This window comes from Dendrobates tinctorius, unplaced genomic scaffold (genome assembly GCF_039654945.1).
Source record: "Dendrobates tinctorius isolate UK_male_01 unplaced genomic scaffold, ASM3965494v1 ptg000057l, whole genome shotgun sequence".
NCBI lineage: Eukaryota > Metazoa > Chordata > Amphibia > Anura > Dendrobatidae > Dendrobates > Dendrobates tinctorius.
In genome coordinates, this window is record NW_027361725.1 from 28,586,452 (window position 1) to 28,605,478 (window position 19,027).

Below are 19,027 nucleotides of genomic sequence, written 5' to 3' on the forward strand. Positions count from 1 at the left end.
ATCATAAAAACCTGGCCTATATCGAGTCTGCTAAGAGATTGACCCCCAGACTGGCTCGGTGGGCACTTTTTTTTTTTTCTCAATTTCATTTTACCATAACGTTCCGACCAGGGTCTAAAAATGTAAAGGCTGATGCCTTATCCCGAAGTTTTGATTCTGTGTCCCCTCCAGAACCTCCTTCCTCCAGTCTTCAACCGGGAGTGGTTGTAACCGAAATCTCCTCTGAGTTACAGAGAGAGATTCTGGAAGCACAAGCACAGGCTCCCAGGAATAAACCCCCCCAGTAAATTGTTTGTACCTGAACAATTCCGTCCCACACTCCATCAAGAATTTCATGACTCTGTGTTAAGTGCACACCCTGGTATTGCAGCTTCCCGGGGGGCAGTAGCTAGGGGTTTTTGGTGGCCCTCTATGGGTACTGATATAAAAAGGTTTGTGAATACTTGTGGGGTGTGCGCGCGCTCTAAAAGCTCTCAGGTCCGGCCGGCCGGGGAATTGATGCCTTTGCCAATTCCGGATAAACCATGGACACACCTGTCCATGGACTTTATCACTAACCTTCCACCTTCCAAGGGCAACTCAGTGGTATGGGTAGTGATTGATAGATTTTCTAAGCAAGCCCACTTTGTGCCATTACCTGCATTACCATCCGCTAAAACCTTGGCCCGCTTGTTTATACAGCACATTGTTCGACTGCATGGAGTGCCTGTGAACGTGGTGTCAGGGGTGTGCAATTTGTGGCCAGGTTTTGGAGAGCGTCTTGTATGAAGTTGGGGGTCACGTTGTCATTCTCCTCTGCCTATCACCCCGAATCCAACGGACAAACGGAACGCACCAACCAGTCATTGGAGCAGATTCTGAGATGCCTGGCCTCCTCCAGACAGGAAGACTGGTGTGAGGTATTACCCATGGCAGAATTTGCATTCAACTGTCGGATTAATCAGTCTACCGGAAAGTCTCCCTTTCTGGTCAATTATGGGTTTGTTCCACAGTTTGGGGAATTTTCTCGTATGGATTCGGATTGCCGTGGTGCCGAGGGGATGGTACAGCAATTAAAAACCCTCTGGAAGGAGGTACAGGGGAACATCTCCAAAGCCCAGAAGAAGTTCAAACATTTTGCAGACAGGGGGGGGGGTGGTTCCTGCGTTGACAGTGGGGGAAAAAGTCTGGTTGTCCACCCGTAACATCAAACTTAAAATACCCTTTATGAAGTTGGGTCCCAAATTTATTGGCCCATATAAGATTGTAGAGGTGATCAACCCGGTGGCATACAGATTACAGTTGCCCACCTCCTTCAAAATCTCTAACGTCTTCCACAGGTCCCTATTAAAACCTGTGGGGACAGTTAGAGAAGATCCCTTATCTGTGGCTCCACCAGTGTTGGTAGAGGGTCAACTGGAGTACGAGGTAGGGAGCATTGTTGATTCACGGTGGGTGCGCCGGAGACTTCAGTACCTTATCCATTGGAAGGGATATTCCGTTGAGGATCGGTCGTGGGTTCCAGCCAGTTCGGTGCACGCTGATCGACTGGTGCGGGCTTTTCATGCCAGGTACTCTGAGAAACTTGGGGGTCCAGTGACCCCCCCATTAAAAGGGGGGTACTGTCATGGTTAGGACATGGTTAATGTCCTATTCTCACAGGGTTAACTTTTGCCAGCCTCTCTTTGGATCTTGGAGGGGTATTTATACTCACTCCAAACTAGCATTCTCTGTCAGTTATACTGCTGTTTTGGTGTGTCTGACCCCTGGTGTGTGTGTACTCTGCGTTGTTTGTTTTGCTTCCCGTGTATGACCTGGCTTGTTCCTTCACTCTGTACTCTGTCTCTCGTTTTTGTACTATTGTCTTTTCTGGTTTTGACCTCCTGGCTTGGCTATCGTTACTCCGTTACAGTTTACCCCTATTGTACCGTCTAATGCCCATTCTGGTTTTCTGATCTATTGCTACGTCCTGACTATCCATTCTGTTTATCCTTTGGTACTGTATTGCTATCTCGTGCTTTGACCTCGGCTTGATCTGGTTTCTGTCTCTGTCTATGCCCTTTGGTAACATTGTCCTGTAGTTGCCTTTCTAGGAGTTTCCCTGCAGCTCCTAGCTCTGTGGAGCTTAGGCCACGCCCCCAGGAGTCACGTGCTTCAGGTCCTGGAGCATGCATTGTCACCACTGCTGCCCGCTCCGCAGGTATCTTTGTGCACAGTCTTTGTACTCAGGACACGCGCACTGGCTCAGTGAGCAAGTCCAGTGCAGTGTTCCTGACACGCAGACCATGCCGATGCATCTGCATTTTTTTGCAGTCGCCGCATGCAAATGTTAAAGATGGGTACGCAGGCCGCATGCAGATGTAGGCGGAGCTGAACGTAGAAGTGGGCAGATCTTCCCGGAGGAGCTACGCAGCCCTCCGCACCTCTGACATCCACAAATCTGAACCTAGCCTTACTGCTACAAATCATGTTTGTTTGGGGTGTGGAGAGCACAACCTTTCTTGTAGCTGCATCTTGAGAAGGGTTGTCTTTTTTGGCAGACTTTATGTAGGTTTTGGCAAAATATACCCAAGCTTGGATGTTTTTCTTTGCAAAAGAAAAATGTTTCGGTCTTACCACCATGTCCCTACAGGCAAGACATGGGAAGAATATGGGAGCTTTTTGTCACATGCAGTACAACAACCAGTACTTGCCAGAAATTCATGCAGCTCTTTTAATGTCGCCAAATTTAAGTCACTTCTTCATGACTGTCGTCACATTGTTCCATGATATATAATCTATTGGATATTTCTTACACTCTTCTCCTGACTGATCACTTTAAACAGTAAGATTCCTTTGCTGTGTTGTAAGCTGTTTATGGACCATGGCTTTTTCTGTAGAATGCAACTAAGAAAATGTCAGTAAAATCCTACTAGATCAGCAAAACTTTATATGGGCCAAATTAGAATCACTTTACAGGATGGCAGCTGTGATTGACATATTATGTAATATGAGTGTAAATGTGACTCTGAACACAACCAAATTATAAGAGGCTATTCACACTTATGCAACCACATTATTTTAATTTTTTTTTTTTCATCTCAATGATTTTTTTCTTAATGGATTTGTACAGATTATGAGTGACATTAATGGTGTTTTTTGTCAACATGACAAAAATCGGACATTTTAACAGGGGTGTAGACTTTTTATATCCCACTGTGTTGGCAGAAATAACTTCTCTCCTGACTGTTGAGCTGCAAGTATATTTTTTTTCTTTTTATATCCACTGTATTAAAAGTTTACTAAGCCATTGAAAAGTGAATTCTAGATATTTACAGATTGTGAAAACGTTTTAGGCAGTACTGGAAAAATGTTGCAAAGTTGAAATACTTATACAAATATTTGATAAAGTAAAGTGAATGAACAAAAGAGAAATCTAAATCAGGTCAATATTTGGTGTGACTGCCCTCTCCTTTCAAAACAGCATCAAAGCATCAGTTCTTCTATGTTTTCAAGGAACTCTGCAGGGAGGTTGTTCAAAACATCCTGGAGAACTAACTGTGGACTATCTGTGGATGTCGCTTGCGCAAATCCTCTACAGAAGGATTGTAATCCCAGACTGACTCAATGATTTTGGGATCAGAGCTCTGTGGGGCCATATCATCACTCCCAGGACTCCTCCAGTACACTGAAAATATTTTTTTTAATTACATTGGCTTTATGTTTGTGGTCGTTGTCCGGCTGCAGAATAAATTTGAAGCCAATCAGACGACTCCATGATGCTATTATATGGCGGTTAAGTATCTGCCTGTATTTCTCAACATTGAGAACACCAGGTCCCCAGCTCTTTTTGCTGAAATGGAGCTCCAAACATGCAAGGATCTTCCACCATGCTTCACTGTTGTCTGCCGTCAGTCATTTTGGTCCTTCGGCAAACAAATCTGCCTTTTGTTACTACCAAATATTTCACATTGTGACTCATCAGTCCAGAGCACATGCTGCCATTTTCTGCACCCCGTTTCCTTATGTATCATTAAATCGATCCTGACAGCTGATACGTGCTGCTTGATCCATTGGCAGCATGTATCAGAGCCTGGCTGTGCGATTTCAGCCAGTTATGTTTGACTCTGAACCACTGCAAGGTTTCAAAGAATTAAAAGTCGCCAGGGACAGAGCTGCACGGGAATAACGCACCAGAAAAAGAGCATGGATCGCACCTCTGTGAACCAACACTCCTCCCATTTGGCACAGTTGATTTTAAATAATCAGGAGACTGCAAAAAATGGGGTCCAGCCTATGTTTGCTCTCACTGGAGAGCTTGAGGAAGGTGAATTTCATTGCTCCTTTCATTTGATGTGGCCATTGCTGCTGTGGTTTTGTGCTGGTGGTCGGTGCGATCTGGAGTCACGGGAACTCAGTCTTGCAACATGGGCACTGTGAGGCACCCGGCCGCCCACACTGCTGGTGTAATGTCACTGCAACGGTGGATAGCGCACGACGCTGCTCCTTTAAGGCGATAGAAGTTACGACCCACTTAGACGTTCGCCGTGACGTGGCAGTGGGCTTCATACAATCTGATTGGAATGTTAAACTAAGAGTCATGTTTTTAGTGGCATTAGATCAATGTATGATTGTTTTTTGAGGTGTGGTCCATGCTATTTTTTTGTGTATTGTTCTCTCCCTTCGTGTGTATGTATAGGGAAAGGCTTGTCACGTCATGGGAGCTGGCGAGAAAAGGCTGCTAGGTTCCCTCCTGTCTGACTAGTCTCCCATGCATCTTGCATACGTAGCTGAAATCATGCAGGCAGTGTTTGACATTTGCTGCTTGCGGATCGAGCAGCATGTGTCCGCTGCCAGGTTCCCTTTAAAAACAATCGTTAGCCTAAAGAACAGGGAGACCTAGAAGTGATGATATAGCCCCCACAGAGCCCTAATCTCAATATCAGGTCTAAGGTTATACTTATACGTCTGAAGGTAGGGACAGTGACGTTAGCACTGATTGGGCGCTGAGCTTACGGGACCTAACAACCTCGCTTGAGCCCCAGGAACACGAATGCGGACAAAGCTGGAACAGCACCAGCACGGGAGAGGAGTAGAGGTGCTTTTATTTTAACAGGGGCAAACATTCAGATTCGGAAGGGGTTGTCAGAGTAGTAAACCACCTCTTTAACTGTCATACGTAGAAAAAAAATATTTAGAACAATAGAATAAATCAAGTGGTATGTTTTCATGTTTAGAATAAGCGTATACATACAGTATATGGTTCTTAGGAAAACTTTTCTTAAAGGGAATCCTTCAGCAGGATTTCACCCTGCAAACTATTAATATGGCCATGTAGCTCTTTCAAAGAAAAGCCCAGCAAGACCTATAGATGGATAGTCTGTTCCTTAAGGGCCTGTCACACTAAGAGATACGACATTACGATGTGACGTTATAGCGATATTGCTAGCGATATCGCTGTGTCTGATACTTGCCTACGACCGGCTCCCCCGCTGGTTATCGCTGATTGCGCGAGAACGTCCAGGACCGTTTCTCGTCGTCAGCTTCCTGCTGGGCTTCCTGTGGAGAGACGAGCGACGCGTGGATGCGGGCAGGAGGACGCAAGATCGCCGCGTCTGACAGGTAAGTAGCGACCCCCGACCCCTGCAATGTCGCTGTGAGATCTGCCTGTGTGGCAGCTCACTAGCGACCACTTAGCGATGTACCAGCGATCCTGACCGCGTCATATCGCTGGTCGGGATCGCTGGTACATCGCTAAGTGTGACAGTACCTTAAATCAGCATTTTAACTGATATACATAGATTTGAAGCCTCTGTCACTGCCGCTCTGTTTCTCACCCAACACTGCCACCTCCTGCCTGACTGACAGTTTCTATTGTGTGTGACTGAAAGCAAAGGAGCCATCATACAAGCAGTAGGAGGGGAATAGAGCTGGAGTGACAGAGACTTCATATCTACCATAGCCCTTGGTCTCATTTACATATCAATTCAAATGCTGATTTCTCATGATCTGAGGAGCCACATCTGGTCATGTAATAGTATTGATGGCCTTGTCTTTGAATTTACACATTTTTCTATTTGAAAAAATACAATATTTTACTTGTAAGAAATATTTTTTTGTTAAATATAACTACAAATTACCGTAATATTCAACGCCGTAAAAAAGTTAATGTCAGGATTGCTGAATCATTATGGCCATGTGACTGCTACATAGAATGAAAATGTTGAGGTTTTTGCTCTTGTGGTCGAAAGAATTACTTGAAAATCACACATGATGTCAGTGATGTTAAAGTTACATTCACAGTAAGGATAATTGTGGGTTTTTTTTGTTTTTTTCAAAATTTTATGTAACGAAGCTGATCAAGAAATGTTTTTTGCAGCTGGGTTGTCCACAGGAGTACTCCGCCTTAAACTAGGTCCGATTCTGAGTTTGTAGAAATGTACGGACATCAAATCCAGATTTTTTTTGTTTTTTTAAATTGTCGGTTATTAATATTTTCTAGTTCATTTATTACTTTTCATAGTCATTTAGAAAAGTTTAGAAATGTTAATAAAGATAAGTTAGTTTGTATTTTCAGTTTACATGGAATGCTTATATCCTCACCGTGGATATAAAAATATCAAAGGACTGACCGTCCCTTCCAAACTGAGAGCAGGTGTGAACAGGTGCATACTAGTGATGAGCGAATGTGCTCAGATAACATCTTATCCGAGCAAGCTCGGGTGTTATCCGAGCATCTCGGAGTCCTTGTATATTATGTTCGAGTGCCTCCGGTTGCATGATTTGTGGTTGTTAAGACAGCCTTAACACGTGGGGTTTCCCTAACAAACAGGCAATCCCCACATGTGTTGTGTTCTCTGTTTGGAATGATGGTCATTCTTTGATATTTGTATACGTAGGCTCTCTGACCGAGCACTTCACCCCTCAACCTATGGCGGTTTTAATCACAGCAGGATCCTACCTACCCATATAAATGCAGGCTGTGAACCCAAGAGAGGAATCACATTACCTTAGGTTCCCAGGAAAGAGGATCACCTTGTCGTTGGCTGCTGGGCACACTTGAATTGGCAAATTTATTCGTTAAGTATCTTCATTTTTTCCTATTTTCTAGAGCATCAATGCTATTCCAATTTCATATATTTCATGTTTGCATGCTATAGCTTTACCAAGTGCAGCTTTAGTTTCTGAGTTACACCTTGGATATGTGTTGTGACAAATTTTCTCCAGGAGTGCTTGCTCTCTTCATTTATTACATAAGGAGAGGTCATTTCTCAACACGCGAGACGAATCTTTCTTATATCAGCAAACACTCAAGTCTGGTCACTCGCTGCACGGGCAAATAAAGGAAGCGCAGTATCTAATATATACAACATAAACTACATGTACACACGGCACAAATAATTACACAGCAAATGTATCTGTGCAAGGGACAGATCATCAATGAAAATGAAGTAAGCTCATCCATTGTCCTCTTATAGATGATATAATCCTTGCTCTGTAGCTCCTGAATTAGATTAGCAGAACATATGCATAACGATAGATTAACTTCAGAAAACCAACGCTCTCATTGAAGTTTCAAACTATTAATCCCCATAAAAAACAGCAGAATAAATCATAAATGCAGTAAAATGGACAATCTAAAAAGAAAAAGTCAGACCTACATAAAGTACATGTTGGCAAATGACGGCATAAAGCTCAGTGATTAAAATGTGGCTCGTGTTCACTGCCTCAGATCTACTGGGTGCACCATAGCCGGACTATGGAGACATCAGATTGGGCTGCTGTATTTGAGGACCGTCAGTCTAATGACTGTATCATAAGTTAAAAAGAAAACATCTCCATACAAAAACTGGAGGAAAACGTTGTGTTTGGAATAATAGCTAGCAGTGCTGAAAGTATGAATGTTATATTAGTCAATCTAAGTCACCTATTTATTAACAAAAAACAAAAAAACAGTGGGATTATCAGCAAATTATCTACAGTGAATTTTGAGAGCGTCTTACTGACTTCACTGCTCTAGTTTTCATCCAGTACAAAAGAGTGAAATAGGAAAAGCCTAAATTGGAGATCCCAGTCTTGAGATTGCAGAAAACCTACCCAATGGGAGACACATTTTCCTAATACTGGTGTGCCAGATTGTAATTACAATCTAGCATACGCCATACTCCACAAAACCATGCACGGACAATACAAAATATGGCGTAGTTACTGAACAATGGACTCCATGTACCCGGCACAGCTTGCAACGACCTGCTTGATTTCAGACATATATAATATAGGCTTATGTCACACTTGTGAGATCATGCCTATGCCCTCATAGTCACCTCACCACACTGCCCCCCGCCATGGACTGTATAATCATAAGACTTCACGCGACATCACACAAATGTGTGTGGGATAATCGGTGTGCTGAAGGAAGGCTGTTTTCAGTTTGGAGCTGTGACGTTTATGAAGGACAACATCTTTAGGCTATGTGCACACGTTGCGGATTCCGCTGCGGGTTTTTCCACGCGGAAACGCAGGTAAAACCGCAGGTAAAGTGACCTGTGATTTTCCTGCTGTTTGGTCTGCGGTTTTGCCCTGCGGTTTCACACCTCTACTATGTTTAAAGGTGTGAAACCGCTGCGGAATCCGCCCAAACAATTGACATGCTGCGGTTTGTAAACCGCAGCAAAACCGCGCGGAAAAACCACAGCGTGAGCACAGCGTTTTTGAAAACCCATAGGCTTTCATTGCACTCTACCATGTCAGAGGAACTGCTGCGTTTCCACAGGGCCAAAACCGCTGCGGAAACGCAGCAGAATCCGCACCGTGTGCACATAGCCTTATTCTGTTTTCATATATGATATGTGCCGCTGCGTATCCAAGCAGCTACCAGAGAGCAGAAACCCCCTACAATGTATGGAGGCGCTGTTTGGAGTCTCCATTGCAATTCCAGCCAAAAATACCATAAAAGCGTGATGCACTATTTTCGTCTCTTAAAACGACAGACCCACAAGTATTATGAAAGCTGCCACTTTACCAGAAATCATCCATATGAAAACAATACCATGTAATTATGGTTGCCAGTTCCACAAGATTTTGCATTTTCAGTGGTTGTTCCATCAATTCCTTTTTCTCCTATTTTTAAAACAGACACTGTGCGAAACACAATATTCCAAAACATCCTTTGGTTGCCACTCATGTTTATCATGTGACTGATCCTACAATGGAGCAGAACAATAGACTACGGGCGCCGACAGGCGGCCGTATAAAAGGGACCGAGATCGGAACGCAGTGCCCAGATTGGCCGGCGGCTCTCCCGATCCGAGTGTCACAGCTGCACAGAAATAAATGAAGCTGTCATGCTCGGGTCAGGAGATCCGCCGGCCAAGTCCGTTCACTGCGCTACAATCTTGGTCCAAAATATACAGTCTTCTGATTGCATCCTTAGAAACACTAATATGTTTGTATGTTTAAATTATTCAAATATAAAGGACTTATCTATCAATCATTAAGGACGTCACTATAACCTTGACGCATTACCCTCCCATGGTATGAGTTCATCAGGAGGCAAATGGAACCATTGATGTCAATAGATTCTGGACATCACATAAGACATATTTGAATCATTGAATTTTTGATCTGGTATTTTTTCTGGGAACAGTACAATAGGTGGGGAACTACCACTCTGGGCTTATGTATATTATCTTATAACCAAAAAATGTGTTGAAGATGGTTACAATGGGGTAATTGACACTACATCAGACACAAGGAAATTATTTGTGTGACCGCGTAGGGAATAGTGCCATACCCTAGTGAAGATGACTATTGTTCTCTTATTGACTGTTATATGCACTTGGTCACTTTTTGTTGGAATTATCTGATGAGAAATACCATGCTTATGTTTATCCTTCTTTATGTTTCTGCTGTCCTTTTCCATCTCTCCAACTTTCTCTTAACCCCTCTCTTGTTCTTGATTTGTTAGACAGCTAGAGGGAGAGTATATAGGGGAAGTGAGGATGAGCCATCGTTGATCGGGGTCTCCATTTTGAGTACAAGTGAGGGTGCCAACCTCTGCAGCAAGGAAGGGACAAGTGATGAGGGATGTCTGAAGGAAAGTTACACTAGACCACTAGCCCACAGACAATCCCTGTAGTGATTTATCTGTCATTTTCATGAATGAGATGATATCAATGAGTTTCTGTGGCTAGGTTTGCCTGTGGTCATTTATTATATAACACTGATCTGTATTGTTATATTTTTTTGTGATAGGGGTCCTCCATCATTTCTGGTTATACTCATCCCTTTTCAACCTTCTCCTATTCTTTCCCTCTATCCTCTAATTACACCCCCTATATATTATTCAGTTAAATTTAGGTTATCTTGTGGTATGATCCTGCTGATTCTTTGAAACAGACATAGTCTCTGGTCTGGCCAGTTAGGGGTTACTAGGGTGTATCTAAGGTCAGCTGCCGGTGAGCGGGGGCGCCAATTTGCGATCAAGATAAGGTGCCAACCTCTGCTGATAGGAAGGGGTGAACTAGTCAATAGTTAAACAGTACAGTGTGTCCGTAAAGTCATGGTGCACTTTTGACCAGTCACAGGAGAGTATACAGTATACAATAAATCCCCGGATCTGACGCCCTTAGACTTTTACTTTTGGGGTTATGTGAAGCAACATGTGTACATTGAGCGTATCAAGACATTAATCACTTAAAACAGAGAATCACAGACGTTATTCGCCAGACGTCCTTACTCGTGTGTGGCAAGAACTTCACTATCATTTGGATGTGTGTAGGGCAACGATGGAGCCCACATCAAACTGCACTGAATAGGTATGAAACTGGGAGAGTTTTTCTTTTATTTGGAGCAGATTTCACATTTCTATAGTCTTTTGTTGCTTTCCAGTGACTGGACAAAAGTGCACCATGACTTTACGGACATACTGTATTTGACCATTTTTTGGCCTGGCCAGGTGTACCTTAGCTGATTTGTTACTGGTTATTTTATTTTAGCGTATAGTTATTAAAAGTGTGGTACGGCAAAGGGTGTTTTACTGGATGAGAGATACATTTCTCCCAGCAGGTTAATGTTTGGCCGGGTTTTTCCCTAAAGAAAAGGACCTGCGATGATGTCATGGTCACGCAATCAGCCCATGTGATGTTTACCTCACTTGTGGGAGGGGTTATGGGCTATGTAGTGGAGGTTGGTATTTGGCACATGGTGAGTGTGTGTGTAAGATAGCCTGAATTTGTGAGCAGGATTACCCGTGCTGCAGAGCTATAGCAGCAAGATTCCAAACAACCCTGGGAATGACACCTGGCGGATGTCGCAGACCTGGCAGCCACTTAGTTAAGCCCGTCCCTTGCAAGGGTGAGTCTGGGATCAGTGGTTCTCCAAGTTGGAGTCTATTTGTGTTTTTCCGTTATTTTCTGTTAACCTGTGAAAGTGACATTAAACCACTGAAGTTGGACTCTAAGCCTGTGTGTTGCCTCATTACTGCGTCCCTGCCATTGCCTACCAGAGCAAATCCCTACAAAAGTTATATTTTAAAAGTATTACCGTATTTTTCGGACCATAAGACGCACTTTTTTCCTCAAACATTTCGGGGGAAATTGTGGGTGCGTCTTATGGTCCAGATGCACTTACCAGGAGACACCATCCGAGGCTGATGGGCGGTGATTTGGCAGATGATCGGTGGTGTGAGGGCTCCGCCGGCATTGGTGGAAATCCCGTAGCCTCCACACATCCATCCCGGGCTGGTGCGGCACTTTTACAGGTGATCGGCGGTGCAGGGGCTCTGCCGGCATTTTGTGAAAGGAGCCCCCGCACTTCCATTGTTGTAATGCTGAATTGAAAATGACCGCGCATAGTGAGATCTCGGGAGACGAGATGTCGTCCCGGGGGACGACATCTCGTCTCCTGAGATCTCACTCTGCGCTTGCGCCGCCGGAGGCAGTGCATGCGCAGTTTGAGATCTCAGGAGACGAGATCTCATCTCCCGGGACGACATCTCGTCTTCCGAGATCTCACTATGCGCGGCCATTTTCAAATCAGCACTACAACAATGGAAGTGCTGGGGCTCCTTTAACAAAATGCCGGCGGAGCCCCTGCACCGCCGATCACCTGCAAAAGTGCCGCACCAGCCCGGGATAGATGTGCGGGGGCTCTGGGATTTGCACCAATGCTGGCGGAGCCCCCGCACCACCGATCATCTGCCAAATCGCCGCCCATCAGCCTAGGATGGATGTGTGGGGGCTTTCACAAAATGGCAGAGCCCCCACACCACCGAACATGCTGCACCAGCCAGGGATGAGCCAGTCCACCTCCTGTGACCCCACTCCACCAGCGTTCCATATCACACCCTACCCCCCAGGTAAGCTGAATAATTCGGACTGTAAGACGGACCCTCTTTTGACGCATTAATTTTTTTCCATATTTTTCTTCTGAAAATTTGGGGTGCGTCTTATGGTCCGGTGCGTCTTATAGTCCGAAAAAAAAAAGCCAGTGAGCCAGTTTTATCTATATACCTACTTACCACGTCCTTAGAGATCACTATTCCATGTATATCAATCTTAAAGTTGAACTTTCACAGTCCTAGGCTTCAGGAATAAAGGATGTAAAAATCCATTTATTTGGGGGCGATTTAGATGCTCGTACTGTAAACACATTCTTTGCCTTGTATTAACGTAAGATTACTAGCATTTACCTCCCAAACTAACATCCTCTTATTGACTTATCCCAGGTAATCTAGAGGCCCAGGTCGGGCTCAGTCTGCGGACACTGTAGGTGTATGTCCTCATCATTATTCACTGCACACGGTTATTCAGTTGAATGCTCTCAAATATGACTGTACTTCATGGTTCTACATCATACTGATCTATAGCAATAATTTCCCACAGGACTGGATTAATTATTCCTGTATATCATATGTATCCGCTGAATCTAATGCTCCTTTTAATAACACCAAATACATAAGTAAAATTGGACACTGGTAATAATACTTGTTCTGAAGACAGCATTTGGTTAGGTAATTAGTTAGACCCCCACAGGAGGCACTTGAAGAACCTGCGGTCTAGTCCTCAACGTGGCGCCGTATTATGGGTCTCTATCCTACCCTAGAAGCAATTCTTTTAGGGGAAAATATTTCTACGATACTTTTAAAAGAATACACTTTTGGCCTCCCTAATGAATGGGGTCTTCCTGGAACATATGGGCTAAGTGCACAGACTGTACCATGCTCTTAGCCTTAGTGGACTAAGGCTAAGAGCATGATACAGTCTGTGCACTTAGCCCATATCTTCCAGGATAAAAAAGCTTGTATGCCTCCATATGAAATCCATGGCATACAGAGTTTCAGTAGGTCCTTATAGGAAGTATATATTACAGCTCTGTAGTGCATCTAGGGTACTGCATGGAGTCCTTGAGGCATTATACAGTGTTCCCACAGAGAAGGCTATTGCTTGGCGGTACCGTTCTTTGGACTCACATATTCTGTTTCATCTCTTGTGTCACATGTAGGAGTCTCCGGAATTTGATCTTCAGTTTGACAACGCTTCTGATCAATGGGTGGCGAGTTCCGGCTCAGAGAAATTTACCTTCTTCCAAATTTTGCATCATACATGTCAGAGATATCTCTCCGATAGGAAGCCTGAGTTCATCAACTGTCAGTCCAGACTTTTCTCAGGTGAATAATGGACAATTGTCTCTGCTGGAGTTTCCTAACTGGATATGAATATTGCCATCGTATAGCCATCACACGTCAGCTTGCATGTGTAGGGGCAGAGGGCCTTTTCCTGGGCCCAGTCTTCTCCGGGCGGGCCGAGTCTCCTTCGGGGCGGCCCGGGTGTCTGTTTAGGCAGTCAGCAGTGATCCAAACTCAGGCGCCTTACAGGTATAGATGAGGCTGTCAAGTTTGAGTCAGGAGACTCGCAGCTGGTCTGTGCTTGCACTGTGACACATGGATAAGTTAATGCAGCTTAAATGACACTGGTCCACCCATCTTGCAGGAGCAGTAGATCCCTGAACAGCCGATTTTTTTGGTTGCAGTGCTTAACATTAAAAAAAGTTTTGCCATGACAGATTTGATATCCTGGTCAGATATTAGAAGGGATCAAAACGGCCAAATCTCTGCCAATCCGCAAGACATGACTCTCTTGGAAAAGGCTCCTATAATAGTATCTGCTTTTTTTACATTTTATTGCCAGACTAAACTTCTGTATTCACTGCAGGCAACAGTATACTTCACTCAGCTGCTGACAGTGTAACCAGTGCCGTACAGAAAGCCAGCCAAGCCCTGAATGAGCGTGGAGAGCGCCTTGGCCGCGCAGAAGAATCAACAGCGGAAATGATGAACAGCGCACAGCAATTTGCAGACACTGCTCACAAGGTGAACATAATTCTGATTTGGCTGAAGTATAGCACCTGCTCCCATTACAGTATTTCATAAACTAAACATCAAAGTTAGTACAAGGCCACGCACTGTCTGGTACCTGAGGGTCACAAGACATACACTGATATATTGCACAGATCAGTTATAGGACTTCCAGTCGGCTCCTTTAACCTAGTCAGTTCTCACTTTAGAGACCAGATGAGGTGGAAGGGCTTTGTCAGACTAGAAATAGAAATCCTGACAATTTTTTTTTTTTTTTCAGCAGTACAGGGTCAACGTCTTGAGTTGATTGCCAGATGTAGGACTCGGTGACCTGAGGTTCAGTGATCTAAAAGCAATGTTAGAGGCAAGTAGATTTAATGCAGTGAGACTCAGGCACAAAACATGGTATAAAATAAGAAAACTAAAAGGCGGTGAAGTTGTATACCCTGAAATGAGGTGTCTGAGCACCTGTAGTATTCTGGGTGTGTGCAGTGCTTAAAGGGAACCTGTCTTACCCCCCCCCCCCCCCCCCAGGTGTTTTTAAGTAAAAGAGCCACCTTGTGCAGCACTAATGCTGCATTCTGTCAATGTGGCTCTTTTAATTAGCATTCCTTCCACCGCAGAAATAATTGTTTTTAAAATTGGTCAAAAACACCTGAATTTTGACCGGGGGGCAGGTCTTTCCCCCTCTGACAAACGTCTCGCATCCATCGGTCATTTCTTTCTTCAGTATTTGGCGCCGCCTCCTCAGCTTCTTTTGAAATCTTGGCACCTGCGCTGTACTATATCTTCTTGGGCATGGGCAGTTAGCGCTGCCCGTGCTCTCACATCATCCTGGCCTTCCTATCACGCGGCCAGAGATCCCGCCCCGCAGTCGCTTATGATTTATTCACACTGCGGTGTTGTGAGTTCATTTTCCCTTTCACCGCTGATGTCTGATGAACTCCCTCTGCTGGTGAAGAGAGGTAGTGAAATTGATTGGGTTGAGAAGAACCTGTCATCTGAACAGGTGGAGCCTGATTGGACACCCGGAATCACTGAATGGATATAAGGCAGCCGACGCCCTACAGGGGTGCTGGTGATCCTTTCTGCTCTGAGCTCTTGCAACCAGTTAGTCCTGTCTACTGAAAGCTAAGTTTTTGCTCTCTTATCTTTCCATGAGATTTTGTCTGTTTGCTTCGTGTTTTGTGTTCAGCCTGCCTTTGTAGGGACGGGCTGAGCTCCATTTTTGTCTCTGATCTGTTTATCTCTTTGCTCTGTTTTCAGAATATACCTGAGTGCTGATATAGTGATTTTTGAAGTCTAGCGACTTCAGGGCCTTTTTCCCTATCAGACGGTTGGGACATTTTTGGTAGGGTTTTTTGCGGATTGCAGCCAGCATCTTTTCTGTCCTTTCCTATTTAGTTAGTTGGGTCCCATCGTTTGCTCAACCTGTCTTTCTGTCTGTGTTTGTGTTTTCATCTGCTTTTCACCGACAATACATGTTGGGGGCTGTGTATTGCTTTGGGGTCTGCTCTGGGGCAGTTTAGATTTCCCCTTTCTTTCTTTGGGCTTATTTAGTTCTCCGGCTGTGAACGAGGGGTCTAGGGCATCGTAGGAACCCCCCACGGCTACTGTTAGTTGTTGTGAATAGGATCAGGGGTCTGCAATCCGATAGCTACCAACCTCTCCGGTTTTCTGGACTTAGCTTGTATTTTTGTTTTTTCCTCCTCCGGTGACTCATTCATAACACGACAGGGCTGGGAATCTTGGGCATGAGAATCTCAGAGAACTACTGCGCATGCCCAAGATTCCCAGCCCCGCAGTGTGAATAAATCATAAGCGACTGCGGAGCGGGATCTCTGGCCGCGCGATAGGAAGGCCGGGATGTGATGTGAGAGCACGGGCAGCACTAACTGCGCATGCCCAAGAAGATATAGTACAGCGTAGGCGCCACGATTTCAAAAGAAGCTGAGGAGGCAGCGCCAAATACTGAAGAAAGAAATGACTGATGGATGCGAGACGTCTGTCAGAGGGGGAAAGACCTGCCCCCCGGTCAAAATTCAGGTGTTTTTGACCAATTTTAAAAACAATTATTTCTGCGGTGGAAGAGATGCTAAGTAAAAGGGCCACATTGACAGAATGCAGCATTAGTGCTGCACAAGGTGGCTCTTTTAATTAAAAACGCCTGGGGGGGGTGACAGGTTCCCTTTAAAAACAGATCAGTTAACAGATGATATAACGGACGTCCAACCATCAATTTTTTGTCTTTTTCTTAGGCCTCTTTCACACTTCAGTCTTTTGACATCAGTGGAAATTCGCCCTTTTTTGAAAAAAACGGATCCGTCGGGGGTTTTTTGGCGGAATCCGTTTTTTTTTCTCATAGACTTGCATTAGCGGAGGATTGCCACGGATGGTCATCCGTTGCATCCGTTATTTGACGGATCCGTCTGAATTTCAGCGTCCATCGTCTGGAGTAGACGGACCTTGTAATGTTTTTTGTCTGCGTTGAAAATACTGCGTTGCAGTCCGCCGTTGGCTAGAATGGAAGCCTCTGGGCGGCTGATCCGTTGCAATCCGTCAAATGACGGAATCTGGCAACGGATTCCACTTATTTAAACTGAGCATGCCTTGAAGAATTTCCATTCATTTATTTTAACCCCAAAAGCCGTTCTGGCACCAAAAATCCCCTCCTCCCTCTCCTCTCCCCACTCCTATCTCCCTCTCCCACCTCTCTCTCTCTCTCTCTCTCCCCCACCTCTCTCTCTCTCTCTCTCCCACCTCTCTCTCTCTCCCACCTCTCTCTCTCTCCCACCTCTCTCTCTCTCTCTCCCACCTCTCTCTCTCCCACCTCTCTCTCTCCCACCTCTCTCTCTCTCCCACCTCTCTCTCTCTCCCACCTCTCTCTCTCTCTCTCTCTCTCTCTCTCCCACCTCTCTCTCTCCCACCTCTCTCTCTCCCACCTCTCTCTCCCACCTCTCTCTCTCCCACCTCTCTCTCTCCCACCTCTCTCTCTCTCTCTCTCTCTCTCTCCCACCTCTCTCTCTCTCTCTCTCTCTCTCCCACCTCTCTCTCTCTCTCTCACCTCTCTCTCTCTCTCTCTCTCTCACACCTCTCTCTCACACCTCTCTCTCTCTCTCACACACCTCTCTCTCTCTCTCTCCCACCTCTCTCTCTCTCTCCCACCTCTCTCTCTCTCTCCCACCTCTCTCTCTCTCCCACCTCTCTCTCTCTCCCACCTCTCTCTCCCACCTCTCTCTCTCCCACCTCTCTCGCTCTCTCTCCCGCCTCTCTCTCTCCCACCTCTCTCTCTCTCCCACCTCTCTCTCTCTCCCACCTCTCTCTCTCTCCCACCTCTCTCTCTCTCCCACCTCTCTCTCTCTCCCACCTCTCTCTCTCTCCCACCTCTCTCTCCCACATCTCTCTTTCTTCCACCTCTCTCCCCCTCTCTCCCTCCCCCACATCTCTCTCTCTCAAATTCAAATAGGCTTTATTGGCAGGACCAAAATACAATTAGTGTTGCCAAAGCAAGAAAAGAAGTGTGGCAGGGGAGTGGATTAGGGTAGTGGGGATGGGGTGTTGGGGGCAAAATTTGGGGAGTGATTGTCCATTTGGAGGTCTTTAGTTCCTCTCATCTTATGACATGTGGTGACATATTGGGCGGCGACCTCCACCATTGATTCTTCTTCCCCCAGTAGGATGCAGAGTTTCCTCTCCTCGTCCATGGATGGGAAGTCTGGGGTATGGGTCGTAAGTTTCTGGAAGTCGGAGTCCCTCACTGCTGAGTATTTGTTGCAGTGCAGCAGGAAGTGCACCTCATCTTCCAGAGCCCCCTGCTGGCAGTGCTGGCACAGTCTGTTCTCTCGTGGCTTGTATGTCTGTCGGTGCTGCCCTGTTTCCACCTCTAGGTTGTAGGCGCTTAATCTGTATATACTCAGGGTCTGCCTGTCTTTGGGGTGGCGTAGCCTTTCCAGGTATGGAGCCAGTGTGTAGTCCCTCCGCAGTGACCGGTAGATGGTGAGTTTCTGGGAGTTCTCCAATTCACTCTTCCAACCCTCTATGTATTGCATCTTGCAGCTCTCTGAGATCTTTTATTTGGGCTTTAGTTAGGGTGTGTTGCTGACTTTGGTTGAGCTGGCTGCCGAGGTTCCTGGCTTGCTCTTGGCTCTGGCTCAGCAGGGCTTTATGATGGTAGGAGCTGGGGTTGCTGTTCTGTATATGCACCTGGTGTGATAGCGCCCTCTTGTGTATAGTGAGCCATAAGGGGAATCGGCCCAGCTCTGCCCGGCAGGCTATGTTTGAGGTGCTGCGATGTACCTGGAGGAGATATTTGCAGAACTCAAGATGAAAGACTTCGGTTGGGCTGGAATCCCACTTTTTCTGGTCTGGATAGGTTGCTGGACCCCATACCTCGCTGCCATATAGCAGTATAGGTGTGATGACGCTGTCGAATATCTTGAGCCAGACTCTCACCGGTGGTTTGAGGTGGTACATTTGTCTTCTGATGGCATAGAAGGTTCTGCATGCTTTCCCTTTCAGGGTCTCTGCTGCTTGCTTGAGGCTCCCGGTTTGGCTTAGCTCCAGACCGAGGTAGGTATAGCTGCTTGTCTTCTCTAGCGTGGCACCATTTAGTGTGAGGGAGGAAGTGGAGGTTTCTTTAGAACTCCTCTTTTGAAACACCATGACTTTGGTCTTCTTTTGGTTGATGGGCAGCGCCCATGTGGTGCTGAATGT

General features: G+C 45.5%; 1 protein-coding gene across 3 annotated transcripts in view; it reads left to right on the plus strand.

Annotated features, from left to right (window-relative positions):
• STXBP6 (syntaxin binding protein 6) overlaps positions 1-19,027 on the plus strand; it is a 144,763-nt gene that overhangs the window by 101,353 nt on the left and 24,383 nt on the right. Inside the window, exons 4-6 of one of the 3 annotated variants that reach the window (XR_012232643.1) lie at positions 13,462-13,627; positions 14,172-14,329; positions 14,595-14,678. Coding sequence is in view for 1 of the 3 variants with exons in the window: in XM_073577864.1 (XP_073433965.1) it covers positions 13,462-13,627; positions 14,172-14,329 (324 nt within the window). In the remaining 2 variants the exon portion in view is untranslated. The remainder of the gene's footprint in view (positions 1-13,461; positions 13,628-14,171; positions 14,330-14,594; positions 14,679-19,027) is intronic. The other 2 variants (XR_012232644.1, XM_073577864.1) reach the window with 2 other exon arrangements.